The sequence below is a fragment of the Pseudonaja textilis genome, chromosome 13 (assembly GCF_049901715.1).
Source record: "Pseudonaja textilis isolate UNSWEBS1 chromosome 13, rPseTex1.2, whole genome shotgun sequence".
NCBI lineage: Eukaryota > Metazoa > Chordata > Lepidosauria > Squamata > Elapidae > Pseudonaja > Pseudonaja textilis.
In genome coordinates, this window is record NC_142002.1 from 12,156,769 (window position 1) to 12,175,040 (window position 18,272).

At 40.1% G+C, this 18,272-nt stretch overlaps 1 protein-coding gene across 1 annotated transcript in view; it reads right to left on the reverse strand.

Moving 5' to 3' along the window:
- Window positions 1–18,272, reverse strand: part of ADAMTSL3 (ADAMTS like 3) — a 191,411-nt gene that overhangs the window by 142,124 nt on the left and 31,015 nt on the right. Inside the window, 1 exon segment of the mRNA XM_087941393.1 lies at window positions 5,803–5,922. Within this exon segment, the coding sequence (XP_087797519.1) occupies window positions 5,803–5,922 (120 nt within the window).

Here is an 18,272-nt window from a genome sequence, read left to right on the forward strand (position 1 = left end):
TACAGCAATCTGTCAGAATTTTAGCCACCAATCCTGGACCATATTTGATGCATTACTATGTTGCTTAATGTGCACAAATTCCAGTAATTGTGTATAATTGACAGAGCATGGTTTTGGGGTGCCAAAAACAAATGGATCCAAAATGAACAAAGCAAGTTTTGCAGCCAAGAACTTAAAACACATTTCTCAGAAAATATCCAACCCTTGCTAGCACACACTACAAATAATGTCACTTCAATAAAGCTAGAAATATACTAACCGCTACAGTGCAAGTATGAATCAAGGGTTGAAGAGATACTTTGGGGGCAATTCAGGGGAAATATAAGCATGCTTCTGCCAGGCCAAAGCTGAATATAATGAACTATGAGTGCAGAATATGAATCCATGTGCAGCGTTGCTACAGTCGAACAGACTCCAGGCTGTTCCTATTAATATTTTACTTGTCTCTATTTCAATCTAACAGTAAGTCTTTTAAGATACACGTTTGGAAAAAAAAACATGCAAGCAGCAGTAACATTCTTTTTAACAGGATTACATGCCAGCTCAGCAATGAATGACCAGATTACATAGATAGAAGTAGTCCTTCATTCTATCTTCAGAAGAAAACCATGGTTTGGGGATAATGTAACTTACTATTGTAGGAGAAAAGAAACAAATATTTGTGTTGCAAAAACAGAAAGCAGCAAGCAAAGGCTACAGGGAAACCATGTGGGCAGGCAAGGGTAAAAAGATGAGCTGTGGTCTTTCTTCACTGCAAATCGTGTTTATTTATTTAATTTTATTCTTTTGTTTAATTTTATTTTCTCAGGCAGCAAGTTTCTCAGGGATAAGGTCACTGCCAAAGGTCACATCACACCCTACATGTTCACTAAATCAAATCTGACACATTGAAATAAGCCAGTTGGATCCTGAAAAGGTTTTAGGTCCCAGTGATTTTTCAGGAGCTCTCCTCTGAATATAATCAAGGTTGGATTCACACACCAGTCTAACCCCCATTACGACCATTAAAAAAAAAAGCAATAAGAAATATCACCTCTTTTACAGATAAGCTACTGGTTGCAATTCAAGGTGTTGGTTGCCGCCTTTGAAACCCATCAAGGTTTGGGGCTGGTTTACTTATGGGACTCTTTCTGATAAGAATCTCCTCTACCTCTCTGGTCAGGCAGAAGACGGATGCCCCAAGTCCCATCTGCTAGGATGGGTTGGCTGGTAGAACCAAGGAGGACCTGGGATTTCATTTGGCATTGAACGGTTGCATCAGAGGAGTCATTCAAATCTTAAGTGATTGGCCCAAATGAAAAAGGTCCACCGGAAATGCCACAGAGATGGTTATAGATAGCCATTTTGGCCACTTCTGAAAATTATAATCTACTGATAGAAAAGAATATTTGTAGCTAGGGTTGAACTGTGGAGACTTAAGTGCTCTCTGAGCCTGGATGTTTTCTTGGAGACGTTTCATTACCCAACCAGGTAACGTCATTGGTGTACTTGCATGGAACATCTGCAAGAAAAACCCCAGAGTACCAAGGACCCCACAATTGCAATCTAACATGGTCATCATTCTCACATATCAGACTATGCTTGAGGGAAAGAATCGTTGCCATGAGCAGAGTTTACCTGGAGCCAGGCTGGCTGGGCAGGGAGAAAGGAAACCATTTACCATTTAGCAGATTGGGGAGGCCTTTAAATCTTTGCATTACTCACACTGTGCTAACTCTGTGCTTTAAGTGTCCATGTACAATTCCTGTCAATTTCATGCAGAGATCAACATATTTGGGGGAGGCCTCCTGTTAGAAACAAATGTCCACAGCCTGAGACACACTTCCCAGGTTAACTTTAGATCGTTTGCCAAAATTAACAGAGGTTCTTATGTGGCTATTTTCTTTGCCATTATATCTCTACTCCACATTTAGCACAATCATCTATAGCTTCTGGAATATGCATTGCTGGTCTAATTAAGAAACATGGTTTGCTATTTTCCAAAGTCCCTGCTTTATCCATTAGTAACTCCCTTTGTAATTTTACTGTTTAATAAAATTCATCGAGGACAAAATAAACCAGTACTGGGGGAAAAAATTAAATACATGGAAAGTGAGGCATTCCATGGCTGCAAATTATAGCGAGTTGACTATATTTAGGGATTTCTCTAAGATGGCTTTGTGACTATTATAAATGTTCCATTTTAAAAAATAAAATAAAATATGAGAGTTAAGTTTGCAGTGTTTCTGTCTCTTACGCAGCACTATGATTTGTGGAAGGTGATTATAAGAAATTCCTTTGTAAAAGTATTTGGATGGCTACTGAAGACAATTTGATTTTCATTTCAAAGGAAACCACTTCCTGAATTAACATATGTTTGAGAAAACAGTTATTCTTGCCATTCTCTACAAATGGGGTTGAATTTTTTCTGGCTTTTAAAAACATGCCAAATTGTGCCTAAAACACATTATGTTACTCACTTCATCATCAAAGTATGCAGAACTTTGATTCAACCCCAAGCACTCACAGATGAATGTGGAAATGGAATGGAAAGGAGTTATGAATGAGCCCAGACCAAAACTAATCTGAGTCACCTCTTTATAGAAGGGCATTTTTATGCAGTACAGGTAGTCCTCAATGTACGACCAGAATTGAGCCCAAAATTTATGTTGTTAAGTGAGAAATGTGTTAAGTGACCTTTGGCCCATTTTACGACCTTTCTTGCCTCATTTGTTAAGTGAATCACTGCAGTTTTTAAATTAGTCATATGGTTATTAAGTGAATCTGACTTCTCTATTGACTTTGCTTGTCAGAAGGTCACAAAAGGAGATCCCGGGACCCCCGGGACAAGACAACCGCCATAAATATGAGCCTGTTGCCAAGTACCTGAATTATTTTTTTAATACTTTTTAAATTTTATTGAACAAGCAAACATAAACAAAAACATTAAAAACATTGAACACAGAACAATCCTCTAACCCATGTTTTTGTCTTATATTGTTAAATCACATATAAAAATAATACATGTTTACATTCTATATAATATGTATGTATGTATGTATGTTGTGTGGCTCCGATTCCCGAGCCTGTGCTGTTAGAGGAAGAGGACCTGGAAGATGAGGAGGAGGAACTGGGAATGCCTTCCTCCCCAGGACCTTCCTCTCTGGCAATGCCTTCCTCCCTGATAATGCCTCAGGTTCCATCAGACAACCGAGAGGAACAGCCTGAGATTAATCAGGAGGAAGGCATATCGGAGCAGCCCCTGACAGGGAGTCAAGAGGGAGAGTGTTGGCTTGATCCTAGGCAGCGTCGTAGGGAGAAACGTGAGCAGCAACGTAGGAGGCATGGGAGGGTCAGAGAGTGAGCTGAGTCATTGAGCCACACCCCACAGGGGACAAAAGTAGGTGTGTTGTCGGCTGGAACTTTGTACGGGACAAAGTTTAATCTTGCTTCAGGTTTTCTTTGTGAATGATTTTATGGTCTGCCTTGTAATTTTCTGGAAGTAGCTTTTTACTTGTTATCAGTTCAGACTTGGCAGGCAGAGTGTGTTGGAATGCCAAGGACGTTATCAATTCCAAAGAATTAACTCTGTGAAGTCCGAGCCAGCTTGCCTGCCTGTGTTTGTGTGAGTTTGTACTCTTTCATCTTTTGAGAAAGAAGAAAGGTGAGACAGAATATATATATATATATATATATATATATATATATATATATATATATATATATATATATATATAACACACACACACAACATACATATATATATACTATACATATACATATACATACATGCATATACATATACATACATACATACATACATACATACATACATACACACATTTAATCATTTCTTATAGTCTTGATCCTTTCTTTTTTCTAACCAACCATAAAATTTATCCCATACTTTGTAATAATCCAATTCATCCTTATTTTTTAAATCCTTTGTCAATTTGTCCCTTTCTGCACACTTCCAAATTTTCCCAATTATTTCAAACTCACTTGGAGTTTCTTTACCTTTCCAATGTTGTGCATAAACCAGTCAGGTGGCTGTGATTATATGAATTATTAAATGTGTAATATCCTTGTCATATTTCTCCACATTTATTCCTAACAGAAAAAACTCTGGTCTATATTCTATTTTAATCCTACATATTTCTTGTAACCATTTCTGTATTTTTTGCCAAAACTTTTGGGCTTCTTTGCAATTCCACCATAAATGGTAATACGTTCTTTTTTCTTTGGCCAAGTACCTGAACCTCCACTCCAACCAATAACTCCGAGACAGACATCTTCTCAAAAGTTCTTTTTATTTTGGATAATAAACTGGCACAACTGGGGAATCCCGAATCTGAAAGTTCCAGGCTTCCTTGCAATAAGTAAAAACTACAAATCTATGCCCTGCACCCATCATCACATCATTTGCCCCAATCACCATCTGTCCCAACTTGAAACTTCCGCTCACTTATGTGCTAAATAACATGACCTTGAATTAGAAAAAGGATGTTATTATGTCTGACTACATACACTCCAAGAAATCCCCCACCCACCCACTTTCCTAGGCTCAAAATGTGGCAGCGTGGGAGATCTGGTCTCAATATGGCTTCCAAAGCTGACAGGCGTTATAACTTTGAACGGTCACTAAATGAACTGTTTTAAGTCGAGGACTACCTGTAGTTAACACAGAACACAATTCAGTGACATTCTCAAGTGGACAAGGCTTTCTAGCACACACTTTCTCACTTTGCACTATTTCTGCGGGGCATGAAAAGGAGAACATAATGGATTATGCTCCAGGTCAAGTATGGCTGCCTTCTGCTCACAGATTCTTAATTTGATCCATTTATGCGGACTGAGATGACCTCTTGTTCTGGTTGATTTAACTAGTTGATTTAACTGGGATGTCATTTTACTTTCTGTAGTTTCCCATTACTCTATACAGAGAGTCCTCATTTAGCAACCACAATTGGGGCCTGCAACTCAGTCACTGAGTGAAGCAGTTACTAAGTGAAATTTCAACTCTGCTTAAGATCTTACTTCAGCTCCCCTTTGCTTTACAGTCCTCAATGTGAGGCATGGACATAGAGTTGTTCTTTTCACCACTGTCCCTAAACGAAACAATTGCTAAATGAGGACTACCTGAAATGGTCTTGGCTTAGACACAGAGACAACCAACACAGCACCAGCCCATCACACCAACAAGCAGAGACCCAAAGGTGCTTTTTTTTCAAGAGGCAACTGGACTTTCTGGTTTTTTCCAAGAAGACGTTTCACTTCTCATCCAAGAAGCTTCTTCAGTTCGAACTGGATGGTGGGGAATGGAAGTCAGAGCTGAAGAAGTTTCTTGGATGAGAAGCAGAGGTGGTATTCAGCAGGTTCTGACCAGTTCTGGAGAACCGGTAGTGGAAATTTTTAGTAGTTCAGAAAACCTGCAATTACTGCCTCTGAACGGCCCCGCCCCATCGATTCTCTGCCTCCTGAGTCCCAGCTGACCGGCTGGGTCTTCTTTGGTTGCCCTGCACAGGAGAATGGAGCTGGAAAGCAGGTTAGCAGGGTGGGGAGGGAATGGGATTTTGCAGTAACCTTCCCCTGCCATGCCCACCAAGCCACGCCCACAGAACTGGTAGTAAAAATATTTGAATCCCACCACTGATGAAAAGCAAAACATCTTCAAAGAAAAAAGAGAAACTCCAGTTGCCTCTTGAAAAAACCACCCCGGGACAACCACAACCTGGATGACTGAGAATCTCCACGGACAACAAGCGGAGACATGCCCAATAATGAATGAAAGGATCGCCCTTGTTTTGTATTCAGCATACCGACCTGATCATCAAAGCGGTAAGTAAGGAACTGCTCTCCTGCAGTGTCTTCTAAAAAACTTCCTTGTGGGGAAAGTACAAATTCAGGCAGGAAGTAAGCCTCTTGTAACTGTTCTGCTGTTGTCTGTAAAAGAATGCAAGGCAGTGTGTTACAGATTCAGAAGAGAGAAGAGAGTCTGGACCACTCAAGACAAATCCAGTACATTTCTCATGGCAACACTCTGCCCACAGCCTGGAGTTCGATCCTGATGGGACTCAAGGTTGACTCAGGCTTCCATCCTTCTCAGGTCGGTAAAATGAGGATCAAGATTGTTGGGGCACTACACAAATAATGCTGACATTGTAACCCACCCAGAGAGTGCTATAAAAGTGCTATGCAGCAGTATATAAGCCTAAATGCTACTGCTATTGCTATGAAGCTAGTAAATAAATTAAGTATTTTCTCCTTTACTGAAGACATACACCTCTGCAAACCAGAGGTGGTATTCAGCAGGTTCTGACTAATTCTGGAGAACCGGTAGCAGAAATTTTGAGTAGTTTGGAGAACCAGCAAATACCGCCTCTGACTGGCCCTGCCCACATCTCTTCTCTGCCTCCAGAGTCCCAACTGATTGGCTGGGTCTTCTTTGGTTGGCCTGCACAGGAGAACGGAGCTGGAAAGCAGGTTAGTAGGGTGGGGAGGGAATGGAGACTTTGCAGTGTCCTTCGACATTAAGCCACGCCCACAGAACAGGTAGTAAAAAAAATTTGAACCCCACCACTGCTGCAAACCATAATACACACTTCACTTTTCACTGATAACTAGCCAAGGAAATGAACCCACAGTGCTTCTCTGCAAGATCTTCTCTTTTCTTTCAAAAGTTGGTTAATATGCCATTTTGGACTTGGCTTAATAAATCGTGTATATCTGATTTCTGTGGTCTATAGAGGAGAGTTTATTACTGAGCACAATTTGAGAACCAGACAATCCACTGGGTTTATTCATGGGGACAAGATCAAGATTTATTGTAACATAGACATCTACTCAATGAAACATTTGGTTGCACTGACCAGGATGGAAGCAGATTAGATCCTAGATGTAATTACCATTTTTATTCACTTAATTTGTGATTCCCTTTTGTGACCTGCTGATGAGCTAAGCTAATGAGAAAGTGAGGTTCACTTAACAACCATGTGCCTAATTTAACCACTCCGGTGATTCACTTAACAAATGTGGCAAGAAAAGTCGCAAAATGAGGCAAAACTCACCTTAACAAATGTCTCCCTTAGTAACATAAATTTTAGACTCAGTTGGGGTCGTAAGTCAAGGACACTTTTTTATGCCAGTTTTTAACGTTTGAAACAAAAAAAATTCTTTCGACTGGCCAGCAATCTGTTTAATTATTTGGAAACTGCTTTTTTATTTTTTATTTTTTTTAAAAAATCCTCCAAACGGCATCCTTCTTTTAATTTTAATTTTATCCATTTATCTTAATAAAATTAAGTGTGAAAATACATTCAATAGTTTTTTTATCTGTATAGATATTCATATACCATTTTGATACTTATTTTTCTTGAGTGCTTATTTTTCTTGAGTAATGTTACATCATTACTACGCTTGCTGTTGTTATGTGCCTGTTTAATAAAGTACATTCTCCAGAAAGCTTTTTTCCCATTGAGTACAAGCCATTTATATTTCATAGAAGCCAATGTGGCAGACTTTTTGTATTACCTTTGATTTGTATTCTACTCTAGCCATCTGAATTAAAGCCAGGAGCGTGGAAAAATTCAACCCAAGAGATTACCTGTTAGAATGGAAAACACTTCTGCAATAATTTCCTTACCCAATAAATTTTGGGAAGAGAGAGGGAATAAAGCAAGCAGATTCAATTTTATAGCAACAGCAACCTAGTAAATGCTATTAAGAATAGAATAACATTTAAGGCAAATGCAAATATACAGCATCCAAAAATTGCAAGTAATATAAATATTGTCTGAATGCAAAACTTTCCTTTCCAATACGTAATACATGTGAACATGGGAGGGATTTCTACAACTTGGAATAAAAACTGCCCTGGGGGGGTGAAAAAAAATGCTATTTTATTTTCATCTCAATATACCGGAACAAATCAGACAGCAGTCAAACTCCCTACACAACATTATTAAAAAACTACAGTATTCTCAATTCCTAAAAATAATTTGCAAGGATATACTTAAAACAATGGAGCGATATCAACCTTCTGTCAAAGCAAATCAGAAGAGCCCATATAACAGACTTGAAGATGTCGGTGCCTGTTATGCAGTTATTCTAAAGCTGAAGATGGATAAAGCAGATTGTTTATATTAACTGTTTCTCATTTCTGTGCTAATCTTTCCATTGGAAAAAAAACTGTGGGAAGGGGCTTTCTTACAAAAACGTTGTTAAGAAACATTTGACAATGAAAACAGACTACAGATAGCTCTTGTCTTGCAACAGTTAATTTAGTGACCGTTCAAAGTTATGATGTCACTGAAAAAAAGTGACTTATGACTAGGTTGGTAAAATGGGGGCCCAGATTGTTGGGGGCAATATGCTGACTCTGTAAACCATTTAAGAGAGGGCTGTAAAGCACTGTGAAGCGCTATAATTCTAAGTGCTATTGCTAAATGCGAAGGGAAGGAAGGAAGGAAGGAAGGAAGGAAGGAAGGAAGGAAGGAAGGAAGGAAGGAAGGAAGGAAGGAAGGAAGAGCTGTGGTGGTTCAGTAGTTAGAATGCAGTACTGCAGGATAACTCCGCCAACCACCAGCAGCTCAATTCTGAACAGCTCAAGGTCGACTCAGCCTTCCATCCTTCCAAGGTCAGTAAAATGAGGACCCAGATTGTTGGGGGGAAATAGGCTGACTCTGTAAACCACTTAGAGAGGGCTGTAAAGCACTGTAAAGCGGTATATAAGTCTAAGTGCTATTGCTACGCTATGCTATTTTTCACGCTTACCACCATAGTATTATTTCCATGGTCATGTGATCAAAATTGAGATGCTTGACAACATATTTATGACGGTTGCTGTATCCAGGGGTCATGTTTTCCAACCTTCTGACAAGCAATGGAGAAGCCAGATTAGCTTAACAGCCGTGTTGTTAACTCAACAACTGGAGTGATTCAATTAACAACTGTTGCAAGAAAAGTCATAAAATGGGGGCAAAACTCCCTTAACAAACGTCTTGCTTAGCTACATAAATTTTGGATTCAGTTGTGGTCCTATGTTGAAGACTACCTGTATTTACAAAGAGCAGCTACAAAACAAATGAAGCCTTTGAAAATAAAAGTTGTAATCACGTGGTGCTACAACAAACAGAAATGGGACATAGTGGCTCAGGGACTAAGACGCTGAGCTTGCCGATCAGGAGGTTGGCAGTTCAGCCGTTCGAATCCCACGTAATGGAGTGAGCTCCCATTATTTGTCCCAGCTTCTGCCAACCTAGCAGTTCAAAAGCATGTAAAAATGCAAGTAGAAAAATAGGGACCACTTTGGTGGGAAGATAACAGTGTTCTGTGAGCCTTCAGCATTTAGTTCTGCCAGCCACATGACCAAAGAAATGTCTTCAGACAACACTGGATCTTCAGCTTTGAAAAGGAGATGAGCACCGCCCCCAGAGCTGGAAACAACTAGCAAGTATATGCCAGGGGAACCTTTACAACAAACAGATACCCAGCAAGTTTTGCAGAGCAGAGAATCCTGTCATTATAAAACTTGCTTTGTAATTACTTAATACATAAAAAATAAATGCCAATTCCTGAAATTCATTAGCTAAACTTTCTTATCCATCAATCATATTTTTTTTTGCATTTGCTTAAAATGAGTATGTTTAAGCTAAAATTCTGTTTTACCTACATATGAGTTTAGCATTTATAAATGTAAAAACAGATCCGAGGTTTTTTTTTTCTGATCTCTATTCTAACGATCAGAAAGTAGGCTAACAGAATCTGTCATGGACAGCCAATAATTTGGACTTACTTTTTCTTATTCAATTCTCCCATAGCAATAAAATAAATAAATAAACCTTCTTCTTAAAATGTTGCTTCTATCTTCTCTCTTAAATTTCTGGCAAAGAACATAAACAGGAAAACATCAGGGGCCTTACGAGTAAAACGAAGTTAATGTTCCCTGCAAAGATTTCCATGGACCGTATAAGAATAAGAAAAAAACAGACAAAGGTGGGGATTAGTGCCTACAGTGGGAGCTGGGGAGTACAGCCAGTTAGAAGGAAAGTGACTAATACCCCTGATGAAAGACAAAAACCACAGAGAAGCAACCAGCGGAGTTATCCCGAGCCCTTTTTATCTTTTGCTAGTGACCCCAGCAGCCGGAGTAGAAAGCAAAACCCCAAATCTACTGAAATGATTCCACAAGGAACAATATATGCTCAATTTATCGTTGAAGAATGGACTGTCACAGTAAAAAGAAATAAAATATAAATAAGATGAAGATCATATGTGGAAAGATGCTGTGAGAATTTAGATTTATGGGCTACCGAACAAAAGATGCTTGAGAAATTGTACAGTCAAATCTAAACAGTGTAGTGTAAAACAGAATATGGAATGTGGAATATAGAATAGATTAGAGAATAGAGGAGAGGATAGGATAGGATAGGATAGGATAGGATAGGATGGGATGGGATGGGATGGGATAGGATAGGATAGAAATATTCCTAATTGATGGATCCATCTTATCGTTAAAAAAAGCCTGCAAAATATTTCAGAACTGATAAATCATGTAACTGAAAGAGACTGATCAATATATTTAAAGACTTGATGATGTAACCTAGTTTGGGTAATGAAACATCTGCAAGAAAACCACCAAACTCAGAGAGCACCAAAGACCCCCTCATTTCAAGCCCGAGCTACAAATATTCTCCTTTATCTGCATTTATTTATTAACTTGTCGAAAGAGCAGCTAGATATTTATAAGCCAGGTAATGGAAAAGAAATCTCCCACCTGGGAAAATAGTCTATTACAGGATTAGATGGCTGGAGCGCAGTATCTTTAGGTAAAACAACTTTAGTAGAATATAAATGGATTTAAGCAGGAATGCCAACCTTTGGTGAATTACTTTAATAATAATAATCCTGTTTCTGGCAATGCAGTCTGGACTTAAATAGCAATCCACTTCCTTTAACATGGGATGAAAGTAAAGACAGGATTTAGAGTAGTTGGTGTAAGAGATTAGTTTAAAAGTCAAGTTTGTAGTCGGTTGTCTTTTATGTTTAAAATATTGGATAAACATTTTAAAATCTGAACTGAAGATAAAAGGCTTGCCTCTGTCACAGTTGTACTGTGATTTAAATGATACAGAACATATACCCTTAGAATTTAAGGCAAGTGTTGTGATTCTTATTTAAATATAAAGAGTATTAGACTAGAAATTGGGAAAGTGTGAGTTCTAGTCCTACTGTAGACATGAAAGACAGTTTTGGGCCAATCCCTCTCGCTTCACCTGCCTGTTGTGAGATAAACAGGAGGAGGAACAAATATTAGATAGGTATAAGTTATTTCTAAACATAATAAATGTGGGCCATAAATAAATCTAGTTTTCTTTAGGGTAGCATTCCTTATGGGTAGCATGCGGTACCACCAATGCAAATCTGGCAGAGAGTTGGAAGAGCCCCAGCCACATAGACCCCTGGCCCCCATCTATTTAAGCAGCAGGAACAATGGGAATTAAGTAATTAACCAGGCAAGCTCTCCACAAGAACTCCCTAGCCTTGGGTGGTGAGCCTGGCGACTATATCTTCCCCCATGAAGAGTCTTCTAGATCCTAGTGTCTGCCACAAAGGCCAGCCATGGGCTTTCTTCTAAGTAGGGTTAGAAGGTTTGGGGGGGGGGGGAGTGTCCTGACTTCCAGTTTGGTCCTGTCTTGAGCTCTTCACTGGTCTAGCCTTGGCTCTCTGTTCCAGATTGCCTCTTCGTATAAACCCCGTCTGTAACCCTAACTTTGTCAACATCCTGCATGGCTTAAGTCAGGGGTGTCAAACCCATCCAGCGCACAGGATGCTTAGATCTAGCCTGAGGGGCTGCCCAAGAAACAGCCCACGGTGCCTCTGCCAGCAAAAATGGAGCTCCAGGAGGGCTGTGCACAGCTCTCCAAGGCCCTGTTTTTGCCGCAATGGCCTCCTGCAGCGCTCTGCCAATGAAATAGAGCTCCGTTTTTGCTGGCAGAGGGTTGCAGGAGGCCATTGCAGCCGAAAACTGATATCAGGAGCCTACTTTCGCTGGCCGAGCTCTCAGGCCACCACGGGTGCCCCCGACACAAGTTACATCAAACTGGCCACACCCACCCTGGCCATGCCCACCTTGGCCCCCCCGAGGTCAAACATAATCCTGATGTGGGCCTCAATGAAATTGAGTTTGACCCCCTGGCTTAAGTGGTCTTGCAACTAACAAGTCTTATGCTGAAGGGGGAAAGTTACCTATTTTTAAAAGAAAACATTTTGCAAAAGGCACAATGCTTCTCCTCATTTCAAGAAAAAAAATAGGGAGTGCTCCTACAGCCAAACTAGCTCTTCCTAAAGGATAAAGGACCAACTTAGGCAAATGAGTAACAGAACATTGTGAAAAGTGACTGGGTAGAATCCCAAACCAGCTGAAATAGTTCAGCCCTTAAGCCCATCCCCACCCAGGGGAAGATATCTAAACACACAAGCTCCAATTTTCTCGGCAGCAACAGAGGGTTCAACCCTTAAGTAAGTTCGCTCACTCCACCCAGGGAATTCTGCTTGGCTGCCCTGCTCACCAACCCCAAATGACCCTGCATCAACTGCAAACACAGGGCTGCTAGTTCAACACCATAGCAACTTTCACTTCAGTCAAAGCCAAACACCAGGTCTTCTGCTTGCTGCCTTCAAGGACACCTCATCGTTTCCTCTTGCCTCCTTCTTGCTGTTTCGCCCCCGGATCAAGTTTCCACTTAGCAACTGTCCTTATTCCACTCAGGGGCTTCATCCCAACCTCCTGAAGTTGTGTTTGTTCATCAGAAGAATGTGAGTATCCACATTCCTCACAGATTTTGACTACTATCTCCAGTAAATACTGCTCTTCATGAATATACTACTATTTCTGACAGTGAGAACAATCTACCCATGGAGCAGAAGTTGCCTTCGGAAATTGTGGGAGCTTCATCGCTGGAGGCTTTCAAAAGAGACTGGACTGTCATCTATCAGAAATAGTGTAGGGTCTCCTGCTTGGGCGGGGGGTTGGACTAGATGACCTACAAGGTATCCTCCAACTCTGTTAATCTAATCTAATCTAATCTAATTTAAAACAGTCATACTATCCTCCCTAAGCTAAACATCAGTACTGGTTGCATCTTCCACTGGCAATGGGGACAAATGAAAACACATCACAGTGATGGATAATTATCTTTTTAAAATTAAAAACAATTATAAAAACTCACAGACCCCTCTTTTAGCAGTTAGCACTTAGCCTTACATACTGCTTTGAAGTGCTTTACAGCCCTCTCTAAGATGTTTACAGAGTCAGCCTCTTGCCCTCAACAATCTGCATTCTCATTTTACCCACCTCGGAAGGATGGAAGGCTGAGTCCACCTTGAGCCTGGGGAGAGTCGAACTGCCAAATTGCAGTCAGCCAGCAGTCAGCAGAAGCAGCCTGCAGTACTCCATTCTAACCACTGTGCCACCGAGGCTCATAACACCTACCCTGATAAAATACTAATTTTTCAATGTACAATTGCTGTTGTCAGATCAGTCCAATGTAGCCCCTTTGAATGCAGCTAAATTTTGTTAATACTCTCTGCAAAATTAGGCAGACTGTGACTGCACCCCTGACCAGCCAACACTAATCATTAAATATTAACATGCCTTTATTTTATTTTAGTTTTGTTTATTTATTTTTAAGGCTGTAATGCTGGTCTATGACCATAACAGCAATAGTGCTTAGACTTATATACTGCTTTACAGTGCTTTGCAGCCCTCTCTAAGTGGTTTACAGAGTCAGCATCTTGCCCGCAACAATCTGGGTCCTCATTTTACCCACCTTGGAAGGATGGAAGGCTGAGTCTACCTTGAGCCTGGTGAGATTCAAACTGCCAAATTGCAGGCAGCCAGCAGGCAACAGAAGTAGCCTGCAGTACTGCACTCTAATCACTGAACCACCGTTACTTAAACCGGTGTTACTTAAAATAATTCATGGGTGAAAGTGAAAGCAAGAGAGAACATTGGTATTGATAAAGGGAGGAGGTTTTTCTGTACTGGAAGTTCTGGGCTTTGATTCCTACAAAATCGTCTTTGAGCATTGTAGGAGATGACAAGGATGAGTATGATGGAAAGGTCAAATGTGTCATCAGTCTTGAGTCCCTTCGCACCCACAAGAGATCTAAATCTTGCCCACTTTGTCTTCCATTGGCTCTTAACTATTGCCAACTCGCTATGACTGTTAATAGTTCAGATTCTTGTAGAGAACTTTAGAGCACAATAAACCTACAGTATATCTATTCATCTGAACTGCGTGGACTTTTGATTTTTTTCTGAAGTTGACATGCATGTCATCTAATGCCTACAAGCTGATCAGAACTTATTATTTTTAAAGTGCAGTTAGAGAAGAATGTTCCATTGCAAGGCTTAAAGTTAGATCACAGATGTCTGGCTACGATTTGATTTGAAAGAACAATTTCACCACTCTCAGTTTTGCTCCTTCACCAACACTATTATCATCCCCAACACACTGTTAAAAGTATCATTACTTCAAGCTGCCTAGCAACACTGACAATGCAAAGTGAATTTCAAGCTACTACCACAATGCTAATATAAAAGATCATTCTTTCATTGTGATCTGTTTCCTAAAACGCCTTTATCCAATTTCTCTGGACAGCTGGGTCATAATATTTCAAGTTTATGTATACATACGTAGAGAAAATGCATTAACCAGAAATTTAAAATAGGCTTTGGGGATTTAGTGGGTGATCTTGAGCCAGTTCCTCTTCCACTTCATTCGGAGCTGGTAGACTAGTAGAGGAGGGATTCATCCAACTTACTTTGCTTTAAATTAAATTAATAGTAATAAATCATTGTCAACCAAGCTAACTGTTTACAGCCAAGAGCTGCTATCCAGACGCTGCCATTGTCCGAGACAGAATTTGGGTAACTATTACTGAGTAAAATAATTAGTGTGTGGCATTTTGCCCAGAAAACTCTGGTTGTAGACTTGGGTTCTCAAAAGTTCTATTTTGTTTTGTCCCAGTCCTTCTTTCGTTCACCGCTGTCTATGGGTATCAGATGACTCATCCCCAAACACCCAGTCCAGACATATTTGGATCCATGCCATACTTGTTTCTTTGTCCTTTGGTTTGTCCCGAGTTTACAGAATATCGGGAGATTTTGAGACAAGCAAAATAGATTGTTCCATAATGTAAGTATTTAAAAAGACCAACCGAGGGCAGGTGAGTTTCTCCAAGCGTTAGAATAGATGATGCCAAAATCTGGGGAAGACTCTAGAATTAATTGGCCAGCTCCCCAAAACACAGGCTGTTTCCTGATTAGCCGTAGGCTTTTGACATTCCTCCATGCACCCCACCCTTTTAATAGACACAAAGTTTTCTGATTCCTTAAAAAATACTTTTCTCTGTGGATCTTCTACAACTGCTTTCAGTACTCACTCCAAGAATTCTTCATGTTCCACAATAACTCAGGAAGCTTAGCACTCATAAGTTTTTGTGCAGCTAGAAGATGCCATAGATACTTTTCAGGAAAGAAAACAAGGTGATCACAGACTCCAGAAGCCATTGCCAGATGTGGCTGGGTTTTCTATAGGCAGCAACCCAAGCTTTCTTGACTGCCCTTCCACCCAATGCTCAATATCATTCTCGTTTTTCCTTCTTCATTCTCTCTAGATCCCCTTAACTTGTAAGATCTATGAAATTGGGTGCCTCTGGATTCTAGAGTAACCTGTTCAATGAATTAAGGAGCAGAACTTCTTGGGATCCGTTCTAAAGAAGATTCTGGGTACTTAGCCAGTAGACAAGGGTTAATAGCCTTGAGTTTACCTTTTAATCAGTAAGAGGCAGCCAAGGGAATGAGGTTCAACAACTGACTACAAATCAGCAGAAGAACTAAAAGAGTTTTCTGTATCAGAAGGTACAAGAGAAAAGCTTTCGTTCACATCACCTTTAATGAAACAGTACATCACAGGGCAACAATTTTTGAACCAGAGTACCTCAAACGGACTAACTTACAAAAGGCATCCAAAATCCAGGACCATGGAATTGAAATTTGGCAATTGTTATAGAAAATTTTATGGCATAAATCTTTTTCATAGAAACATGTTACGGCATAATACAAAATGTCATAAAATATATCCTTTAGCCAACTCCTGATGTTTGACTGTGCTATATAGTTCAACATGGGCTATTTTTTTAAGGCAGGTACATCTCTGAAATTTGTTTCTGAATTTTAACTATTTTCTTTTCCCCAGGGAAGGTTCTGCATTAGAAGCTCTGCCATTGACGAAGATTGAGGAACCTGGAAAGGAAATATCTCTGAAATGATGGCTTGAGGGATTGTGGGTTGTCTAGTAGTTAAATTATAGATACCCTTGCCATAAAATGGCAGCCACCCAGAATTCTTTTGAAAAGAGATTAGGTAATATCATGGAACATACGAGACAATATGCCTGTTGGCCATCTCCATGTTCCAAAGAATATCACTCACAGGAGAACACAAGCAAGAAAGTGCAAATGCTTTTACAACCCAGCTGGCCACTTTGGGACCACAATGCCAGACAGGAGGGGCCTCTGGCCCAATGGAGCCTGATGCTGTGTGTCTACCTTTGCATCACCTGGAAAAAATCTGACTCCTTTCCATGTTATTATTAACTATCTGGGGAATAAGAAATTCCTGCAGCTATAAGGTAAGGCTTGAAAGGATAACAGCAAAGGAGCTGAAAGATAATTACAGGGATCAATTAGGCACTGCTGGAGAAAGCAGTACATTCACCTGATGAAAAGGGGAAAATACATTTTTTTGGACAGTTGAGCAGGAGAAATAAAACAAGAATGAGAAAGACAAAAAGAGAGTGAGTTGCTTCTTTAGCTGCTTGCCTATGAGGATTTGTCAAATTAATGTGTATTACAGGTCCACTCAGATATCCCCGCCTGTATGTCTTGATGGACTTTTTACATCTGAAATGCCTGGAAGGGGTCAAAGATTGTCATCACGGGCTTCTACCTGAAGAAGAGCAACACAGCTGTTGAACTGATCGATTTTGGCATTTGCAGAATTTTGACACAGGGCTAAAGGCAGCTGCCTTGTTTTAAGACAACAGATAATAAGAACAGAAAAGTTGTTGGTGCTTTATATAAATCATTCTTAGAAAAAGTGCTCCCTCTGATAGAACAGATTTCCCTTACCAGAGGGAGTATTTTTCTGGGCAGCCATTTGTCTGAAATGGTATAAGGACTCCTGCTTGGCCAGGGGATTGGACTAGAAGACTTCCTCCAAGGTCCCTTCTAACTCTAATTTTTGTTATCAAGTCCTAATTCACCACTCGCTAAGCCTTCTTCCTTTTTTTTCAAAAAATGGTAAACCTTCAGTTCATGTTCTGCAATCCCGTTTTCCCTTCAAGCAGAACTCCAAAATGGCAACTTGTGTTATTCGATATCATTAAACATCAAATAGAATTTAGAATAGAATAGAGCTGGAAGGGACCTTGGAGGTCTTCTAGTCCAGCCCCCTGCTCAAACAGGAGAATCTATACAGTCTCAGACAAGTGACTGTCCAGTTTCTTCTTAATAACCTCCAGTGATGGAGCACCCACAACTTCTGGGGGCCAGCTGTTCCACCGATTAATTGTCCTCACTATTAGGAAATTTCTCCTTAATTCCAGTTTGCTTCTCTCTTTGATTAGTTTCCAACCACTGTTTCTTGTCCTGCCTTCTGGTGCTTTGGAGAATAATTTGACTGCCCCTCTTCTTTGTGGAAGACCCTCAAAGACTGAAATACTGCTATCATGTCACCCTTAATTCTTCTTTTCCAGTACACTCAATATTACAAATAAGCATTTCCCTTCTTTGCAGATTGGCCTTAATCAACATGAAGAGCCCACTGTAACTACATAGCCAAAAAGGCGTTAAGAGTTGTTAATCTAATCCTACGTAGCTTTTTCTCTGGTAATATCACACTACTAACTAGAGCATACAAAACATTTCCTAGACCAATACTCGAATACAGCTCATCAGTCTGGAACTCACATTACGTATCTGATATTAGCACAGTTGAGAAAGTCCAGAAATATTTCACAAGAAGAGTTCTCCACTCCTCTACTCATTGCAGAATACCTTATGCCACCAGACTTGAAATTCTAGACCTAGAAAAGCTAGAACTATGCCTCCTTCGGTCCGATCTAAGTATAGTATATAAAATCATACATTGCAATGTCCTACCTGTCAATGAATACTTCAGCTTCAACCATAACAATACAAGAGCACACAATAGATACAAACTCAAG